The 9,753-nt window shown below is 39.8% G+C and overlaps 1 protein-coding gene across 1 annotated transcript; it reads left to right on the forward strand.

Annotated features, from left to right (window-relative positions):
* The first annotated feature begins 1,338 nt into the window (after positions 1-1,338).
* On the forward strand, positions 1,339-3,377 carry RAP2B (RAP2B, member of RAS oncogene family). The gene has a single exon (XM_075570505.1). It carries the CDS (start codon positions 1,609-1,611, stop codon positions 2,158-2,160), a length of 552 nt encoding a protein of 183 aa, XP_075426620.1. The 5' UTR covers positions 1,339-1,608; the 3' UTR covers positions 2,161-3,377.
* The last annotated feature ends 6,376 nt before the right edge of the window (positions 3,378-9,753 follow it).

Raw genomic sequence — 9,753 nt, forward strand, 5'->3', positions numbered from 1 at the left:
TATTCAGTAAGCAATGAAGCTACTTCCAGATGACAGAGAATAGTTCACCTCTATTTAAATTAACGAAAGGTGGCATCATAGCACAATGAATAAGGGTCTTAGCAAAAATCTCTAATATGGTGATTTCCTGATACTAATGTGGAAATGTGTGTAACTAAAAATGGACACCAACTTTGCAGGCATACTAATGGATTATTATAAAGCTACTTTAAATTTGTATAACGTCTAACCTATGCAAGTGTCTAATTAATTTGGCAGCCGGCTCTATAACCCACTCCCTCTCCTTTATTTAGCCCACAATGAGTTTCTCCCAGATTATTAGGATTTAGAAAGTGCTGATTAGGGTTAGCCTGACATATTAGGGTATGGGTTAGACCAGCATGTTGGGGTAAGGGTTAGACTGGCATATTATGGTTAGGTCAAACTTAACAAGTCTTTTATTTAACCGATTGCGGGTTTAATAGGGCTGATCAAGTCCCTTATTTACCTGGTTCACAGGGTAAATAGCCTCTACACTAATTTATTTAGGTAATATTGTCTGCAAATTGTGTAGCAATGCACATTAAGCAGTCTCTATATAGTGCCTTGTGAGAATGGCTTCTAAGCAATTTACCTCACTTCTAATGTCTCCATGAAACTGGGTTGGGAGATTTTATGAAAGAAAAAGATCTTTCATTTTAGGAAAGGTTATAATCTGTGTATTGTTTCTAGACAATACTTATTCCATAAAAAAAAAAGATAATTCTCTGCAAAACAAGAGACAATCACTTTTTCTTGTAAAAACCAAACGTATCTTCTCCTAAGAATATTGTTCATACATAAGGTGCTCTTATTATCTTGTAAACACGTTACTTTAATAACCTGTCACTTATCCCCCCCCCCCTTCTTATTGCCTCCTTCACAATATCTCTTTGCATTACCAGTGTATCCCTGCACTGATTGCATTGTGCACTGATTGGTATTGTGTAACAGTATTACCCCATATCAGTTTAAGCAACATGCAACAATACAAAGTCAAGGTGACATCCTGCTTGGAAACTATTATTTATATCCTCTTTCTAGCAACCATTTGCAGCAATTATTAAAAGCAAGGTGATTCATTCAATGTATCTATATGAGCACAAAATAAAACTAATCATTAAAAAAAAAAAAACCTGCTGCACAAACACCAATCAAAAGCTCCACACAAGCAGCCAATAGCGAATGACTCATATTTGACTAATGGAAATACTTTCTCTGCGGCTACACAGCAGAGCCAATCACAGAGGCCCTACTATCGGCCAATCACAGGTGACAGCCGGGTGAGCCAATGAGGAATAAGTAGTTACAAAAAGGCAAGTGTAGTTCAAGAGAACTACAGTGTGGGGCTGCCTCATAGAAAGGAATGGAGAGGAGGGCAGCACAAGGAAGCTGCAGGGCTGCGTTCTAACGCACAGTAATACCTCCCTCTGATACATTGTGGCACCGTGCGGGAGTTCTGGCGTTCTGTGCTGTGCACGCGGGGCAGATGAAGTGAATTCCTCTGGGCGAGGGGGCAAGCCGCATTTCCTTTCACTCCAGCAGCGGAGACAGGGCTGAGAGGGAGAGGCAGCAAGACACCGAGAAGCCATGAGAGAATACAAAGTAGTTGTGCTTGGCTCGGGCGGAGTGGGGAAATCAGCCCTGACCGTGCAGTTTGTCACTGGATCCTTCATAGAGAAATACGACCCCACCATAGAAGATTTCTACAGGAAGGAGATCGAGGTGGATTCCTCGCCTTCGGTGCTGGAGATTTTGGACACGGCAGGGACAGAACAGTTCGCCTCCATGAGAGACTTGTATATTAAAAACGGACAGGGCTTTATCCTGGTTTACAGTTTGGTGAATCAACAGAGCTTCCAAGACATCAAACCCATGAGGGATCAGATCATCAGGGTGAAGAGGTATGAAAAAGTGCCAATGATCCTGGTGGGGAATAAGGTGGATTTGGAAGGTGAAAGGGAAGTGACTTATGGAGAAGGCAAAGCCCTGGCTGATGAATGGAGCTGCCCCTTCTTGGAAACTTCTGCCAAAAATAAAGCCTCTGTGGATGAACTGTTTGCAGAGATTGTCAGGCAAATGAACTATGCTTCCCAGCCAAATGGAGATGATCAATGCTGCTCCTCTTGTGTCATTCTTTGAAAATGGTTCCCTGTTTACAATGCACTACTTGACTTGTAACATGATTGGAAACAACTTTGCATACAGTTGAAGATAACCTCAGTCACAAAGGGCGTGTTTGTGTAGGAAGTGGCTTTCAGTATGTGTTTTTTAATGGTTGTTGCCTATGCACTGGTATGTGCAGGGAAATGAAAAAAAGTTTGGCAGTCTGCTGAAGAAAGGAGGGGTGTTGGAGATGTCAGCAACTACTGTCCTCTTGGCCGCTTACAAGACCCAAAACAAGCCTTCTTTTTTAAAAGGCAAATTGGATTCGCTTCCCCTCTACCCCCCCCCCCTCCATCCCAGGCTACTGTCCTCATCTGCTGACTGATTTTTTTTAGGTATTTCTATGCAAAGTTGGATTATTGTTACAGAGTATCCATTCATAACAAGTATTGCACATCTAAAATGAGACAAAGCAAATGATGCCAACTCCGTGTGGTTGCCAGCTTTGCCCCCCTTGCTGATATTTGTGAGGAGGAAAAGAAAATCTATTTTGTTTACCTACTGTATCAAATGGGAGCTTGGGAAAATTGCTAGTATTTTTTTTCTTATCAGCTGTGAAAATGTTACAGATGTTCATGGTTATTTTTTGTGTGTGTGTGTGTGTGTGTGTGCTGGCAATAACTGATTTTTGATGCCTAGCTATTTAATAGACAGTCAAATAACTTAAGTGTGAGCAGGGCCACCAGCAACCCTGTGTCCTTAGAGTGCCTTCAAAATTCAGCTGTTCCAGTCGGTGCCAACCTGTGAAATCTCCACAAAATCCCATTATCTTCTATTCTACAAACCACTTAACAGTTTCCTCTTGGTAATCACACTGAACAAGCCTGGACAAAAAGGCCTATTGTCCCTGGAACCTATTTCTGAGCCTGTAAAATGTAATTTCCATGTCTTGCACATTTTTTTTGGGGGGGGGGGGGGGCTGATTAACCACTTCTGTACCTGATGGCCCTGGTTGAGTGCTAGACTCGCGTACATGAGGGGTTAAATCAAGGATGCATTTTATTCCATTTTTATTTAATGTTTTTTTTTTTACATTTGCCAGCAATGGTTTAACATTGCGAAGCCAACACAGATCTCTCAGATTGTGATGTACCAAGACCTTTCTAACCAATGTCATTTTATTTCCAGACTTGCTTACAAAAGCTGTCTCTATGTTTTAAAAGAATTTGAATACAAAATATGTTGTAAGATAACGTTTTGTGTCTTTCCTTTTTTATTTAAAAAAATATATATGCAGAAATCATTACAGTTCTACATATTGCGATGGGATCTTACAATGTTGGAACAAATCTTTTACATTTAATTTACTGTTTAAAATATGCAATTTAAAGGCTTTTTTTTTTTTTTACATTTTATATCCCTTTAAGCTGCATATCTTTAAATGGAACAGATGGGTTACTTGTACAGCAAACTCTGGTTTCTATGTTATCACTTTGTCATGAGATGACAATGTTTACACGTGATCATGTTGTGCAGTGTTTATCCAGAGGTTTTAGGGGGTTTTACAGTTGAATAATAAGACAGGAAACCATTTAGCAGACCAAAAATGTAAAGTTTATTAAGGGTGTTAAAAATCTCACAATGTTGTGAGAAGCAGCAACCACTTTTGGGAACTCGTGGGTTAAATACAATGTAGGCATTTAGTTTGGTTGCTTAACCCCTTAACGGCCGGTTGGGGCAAATTACAGTAAAGTGGTTATAAATTCTCCCCCCCCCCCCCCCCTCCGCCTCCCAAAAATAAAGTTTGGTCATATTGTGTCTGGACAGCAGGAGGAAGTATGTTTTTAATTCAGACATTTGATCTGTTCCTCTTCCTGTTTCTGTTCAGGAGGAGGAAACTGCTACAGTGTATCCATGCAGGGAAGGGCCCTGATCTCCTCTAGGGGGGGGGGGGGGAGGTTAGGGGGACATCCATTGCTTTCTCCTTTGGCAACAAAAGGGGTTATTATGAGAGTAGGGAGAAAGTGGTAGTTATGATGCCAGTAGGTGATGTTTTCTGTTAGATTAGTGGTAGATGTGTGACAATGCCGCTGGGGGTTCCACAGTACCACATTTATTTATAAACCAGAAGTGCCGATACAGCCGTTTTTTAATTTTAAAGTCTCCAATCTGTCACATTTCCATATAATTTTTTTTTTTTTTAAGCATAAATATTTCTCGACAGGACTTGGTCCAAACTGATATTGCTATCTCAATGCAAATTTTCTGGTAAAACAAAAAGTAAACTGTGGTAAAAAAGAGGCTTGCCCCAGTTTTTAGCAGTGATAGAATTTCTTGAAAGCAGACACCACCACTGCTTTTTCTAAAGGCCCCTGTTCAATATGGTGTGAAGCTTTTTCTCCATGTTAGGGAAGTCTTTGAACCCTTTTCGGCTTAATTGATCTCAGAGCCTTACCTGGCACAGAGAAGCGGCTTCACTGTATGTTGAATTGGGGCCTTAAATCAGTGGCTTTAGGGGTTATGCATTAAAATGCAATAGTGCCAATCTGGACGCTATTAGGTGCAAAACCGCTGAATTCAATGCGTGTGTCTGCGATAGGGTCACTAATGCACTCTAATAACCTATCTTCTCACATTTAGTCCTTCACGGCTCTTCACTACACTGTTGCCCTCTTGCGCTGATTTGGATTAAAAATAAAAAACAATAATCCAGAGGCCATTTCTCTCGCCTCACTGAGCAGATCAATATTACATATACACTGCAAAATATATCTTGTTTATGGATCTTTGAAAAATGTGAGATGGGGAGTTTTTAAAGTCTGACGGGACCGCTGAGTAAAACATCCATGCAGGCCTACATCAGATAGGGCTAGTAAGTTATCTGTTTAGGGTGAATAGTATGTATAGTATCAGTTTAGCAAAGGTTCACGGCTGAGTTCTCACTGATTTAGTGTGTATTGATAAAGGCTCAGACTGGTTCTTTCTGCACTGTAGCTGCTGGTCTAATGTGGACAACATCCCCACTACTTTTATGCATACCTGCCAGCTAACTTTCCAGCATTTCTCCAAAACCATATACTACTTGAGGATTTCACAATGAAGCATGTGATCAGAATTTAAAAAAAGTGAAGTAAAAACTGTCTACCACAAAGCAAGTGGGTAAATGGTGCAGAAATGAGTAAAAGCAGAATGGAAAGTTGCCAACCATGTGATGTAAACGTTTCTTTCCCTAATGTTGGGGTTGCTTCGCTGCCGGCGAAATAAATATATATATTTATATGTATATATAAATTACATTTCTTAAATGGGTATTCCACTGGCTTGGGTTGGTGCCTGCACTACATCTTTCTCCTATGTCAGGAGGGGGCCAACTCCAGTCTTCTAGGGTCAACGACTGAGCCACACTTGCTGAAGCAGGGATATTCTTGAAACCTGACCTGTTGGTGGCTCTTGATAACTGTAGTTGGCCACCCCTGTCCTATGTTGCGTGGAAGGCGCATCTACTGAGCTCCTAAATACAGTGTGCCCGTCACCAGGTGATTCCAAAAATCCAAGATGAATTCTCATCCAAAATGTCAGATTTCCAGTTTTGGGGGATTATATGCGTGCAATTAGAAAGCCCCCATCAGAAACAAACCATATATTTGTGGTATACAATAAGTGAGTCCAACATTCGAAAGGAGGGAATTTTAATGAAAGCTATAATTGTGGTTTAACCCTTTCAATGCCAGAGGGCACCTGCAAAGTGTTGCTGTGCACTCTGGCACTGAAGGTGTCAACCATGCAGATGTCAAGAAGCAATAATGGTGTGTTAGTGGGAAATCGCCTATTAATAGAAAGTTGTGCTCCTCGCACAATGTCTTGGTGCTCAGTAATTGTGACACAGATTGTCTGGAATAGGGAACCAATGACTTGTGTGGCATTTATTTATTAAAAAAAAAAATATTGGTTGTTTGACTTGTGGCAGGAACTTATTTTTTTAAATATTTGTTCTGGGTTCTCCATTTGACTGGCAGAGTCCTTCTGCTAATATACCAGGTGTGTGATTTACTATATCATTCAATTGATGAGCCTTCTATCTGATGGTGTTTAAAGTTCACTGGTGACTCAGTGGGTGGGGGGAGCTTGTGTTGTAAATGTTAACAGCATTTTATTTGTCGCCTCACCTTGTTTTCTCCGTCTGTCCAGTGAGTCACAAAGCTGAATTTGTTCAAGGAATTAAAATCAATGGTCCAGTTCAGATTGTATTTAGTTGAAGTGCAGAATAATTATTGGTGGCAATACATCTCCAGTACAGTTGGTTGCCATTTAGATGTTTCCTGTACAGGGCAAAAAGTTTTATACCTCACTGTGTGTAGTTTTAGCTTTTTCCCATAATAAAGTACAGTATAAAAGAAACTTAACACACATCTACATTGAAATCACAATTTTTGATGTCTACTATAATTTCTTAAACTTCAGCATTACTTTGAATAACTGCAATTATTTAATGTTTTTATATAAATTGCTAATCTTATTATGGCTCCAGAGTAATCTTATGTATTTGATAGCACCTAAAAATACTCAATTTTGAGTGCATATTTTTGCCTACAAAAAAATGTATTCCTGTTTCTGTGCAATTGACCGTAGCAGCGGTCACTGCTTTCTGCATCAACAGAGCCTTGTTTTCAGCACTAACCGTTATCTGAACCATTTTGGAATTCAGACTAACCATGTTCTGATTCGATTTCACATTGCTTAAGGGAGCTACTTTTAGTGTCCTTTTTGAGTGACCTTATCTTTCTAGCTTGGCTGTGCCTTGCAAACACTGATGTTACAGAAACTCTTCTCAGGACTCTTTAAAAACATTTTTTTTTTTAAAGGTTCTGTTTCACTTAGTCAGCTTTGGGCGTATAAATACATTTACAATAGAGCTAGTACCGTGCAAACTCAAAATATCTCTAGAATTATTTCCTACCTAGGTGTTGCCTTTACCAAAGGCAAATGTTTAGGCTTTTTGGGCCTAGATGTGGAAAAAATAAGCATAAGCACCTGTGGTTGTTTTATTTACCAATGGTAGAGTAACTTTATTAGAACTTCCAATAACGGTTTCTTAGTAGGACTCACCTTTTTAACACTGTTGTTAGTATTAAATAGTTTATACTCCATGGAAGCATTGTTATTTTCATATTTTATTTTCTATTTACAGAAGGACAAATCAAATGGTATGACATTTTTGAACTAAATATAATGGTGACATCAGTAGTTTTATTCATTGTAGTAGTTTCCGTAGCACAGCCTGTGTAATCAATACAGTAGGCCAAGGTTCTTGTGTAGATGACATATTTTCTGGTTTGCTGTGAGATGACTTCTCCGTTGCAGTGCCAACAAGATCTCTGCTGAAAAGCAGATTCAAAATGTGCGAGCGTTGCTTCTCATTTTCAGCATCATTTTACAACCAACACTGCTTAGTGTTGCAATCTTTAAGGGCATCTTAAATGTGTGTGTGTGTGTTACCCTCCAGATGAAAGAACGATTAAGTAGAGACAGTACTCAGAAGGTAGGTTTTCAAAAAGCTATGTTGTCAAAAACATCACATAGAGCCGATGTTTCGAACCCTCAGGGGGCTCTTTATCAAGGGGATGTCGATATATGTACTTAATCCAGATGCATGAACGATAATCTACATATCTTTAAGGGACTAGCACCAGGCCATTTTGGATTTCTATTAGGAGTGCTTTCTCATTTGTTTATAATATATGTATATAATTTTCCAAGCATGCAATGAAAACTGGTTTGATTTTGATGGCGGCCCACATTTTCTAAGCAGTGCTAAGACGTGAAGCAGCAATAACCCCCCCCCCCCCCCCCCAAACAAAAAACATTTTCTTTAATGCTTCACTAAACAGGGGATCCCTCAGAGCGGATGCTTGACCCATATGCATAGATATATAGATATATATATAGATATACACACACACACTTTTTTTTTTTTTTTCCTCTCCCTGGTTTTGATTTTTCTATTGGCCAGAGAGCCCTAACCAGTGGCCATTTTGTGCCAGTTAGGGAAATGTGTGGTAAACACTGAAAAGCATTTGGTTACCCTGCAAACATTAACCGTTTAAAAAAAAAAGTGATTTTAAGAATACTTGTCTGATGTGAAGGGAAATCTGTCAATCACCTACATTTTAAAGTAGTTAAGATAACAGCAGTGTTATCTCTACCGTGGTCTTTTGGAGGGGCAGCCCCTTGATAGTCTGTTAATTCAAATATCACTGCTTGGTAAACCTTTCCCAAAGTAACTTGGAGTTGAAAGAGAGCACATTCTTAAATATGACACAGGCCTTTGAATCAGTCAGTTTGGGTAAAAGGACATAATTCTAAATACCCTTGTGCACCATCCACCCCACCAGAAGAAGTTCGACTTGGCGCCATTATCCTCATGTCACCCTTGTCGCATCAGGTTATTTAATAGTCACCTCTCTTTCTTACACTAACTCTGAGGTACACACTGGCTGTTAATATTTCTATTGGCTAATTAAATGGCATGTAGACGTTATTGTTTAACTTTATGCTTAAGAAGATGTCTCCCTTTATTTCATAGGCCGCGCTTTTAGTGCTGTCGTCACGCAGCGGTTGCTGAAAAAATTGAATTGACTTCCAGCGATCGCAACCACATTGTCGCGTCACTGCTACTATAAGCGCACGCGACGGATTCAATGCACTTGTTTTGACGTCGCCGGCACTATAAGCGCGGCCATAGTGTGATTTTATTTATTCAGTTACACATGATTATAGTATCAGTTGAAATAAAAAAACATGAGAGTAACATAGACACTTTGTGGCCTTGAGTCATATATGATTGATCCTGCCGCACTCAAATATTACTGGGGTCAGTGACATTTTAGCCATTTACAAAGCACAATGTTTGGGGTATTCCCTTGGGGCAGAAAGCAAATACTATTTGACTATAATACGAGGTGCTTTGCGCCAGACAAAGTGAATATCTTGCATTGTTGTGCTGTCTCTGCATAGATACAATTTTTTTTTATTTTTCTAAAATGTACATTTTTATCACTAATCTGTCTTGCGGGAATTCCCTCCCACCTGTTCCTGCAGCGACATCATGACAAGCAGCCACTAAAAGAAATGGGTGGATCAGCCACCGTTTTGTTCTACAAGACTGAGTCCTGTAAATCAGGGGTGGCCAACTCCACTCCTGAAGGGCCACCAGCGAGTCAGGTTTACAGGATATCCCTGCTTCAGCCACCTGTGCTGAAGAAGGGATATCCTGAAAACCTTACCTGTTGGTGGCCCTTGAGGACTGGCGTTGGCCACCCCTGGTGTACATCATTGTATAATCAAATGATCTACTAATATAAGTGTATATGTGTGATTGGAACAGGTTCTACTTTACCTTTCACTTGCACCGTACATAATATTATACGGTTATTTGACGTTGTACACAATACATTTAGTTGTTGGGTAAGAGAAATGGCATAAAGAGAGGCACTGACTTAAAAGTAGAATAACCATTTTTGGATCCCACTGCTAGATCAGTCAGTGTTTTCTAGAAGAGTAAATATTATTGGTGAAGGCCCTTACGAAATCCCATGCTTCACCAAGTCACAGCCAAGTACAAGACATTCA

The sequence above is a fragment of the Ascaphus truei genome, chromosome 14 (assembly GCF_040206685.1).
Source record: "Ascaphus truei isolate aAscTru1 chromosome 14, aAscTru1.hap1, whole genome shotgun sequence".
NCBI lineage: Eukaryota > Metazoa > Chordata > Amphibia > Anura > Ascaphidae > Ascaphus > Ascaphus truei.

Excerpts from the sequence above, each read along its gene's own strand:
- RAP2B (XM_075570505.1), top strand. The coding sequence starts at position 1,609 with ATGAGAGAATACAAAGTAGTTGTGCTTGGCTCGGGCGGAGTGGGGAAA.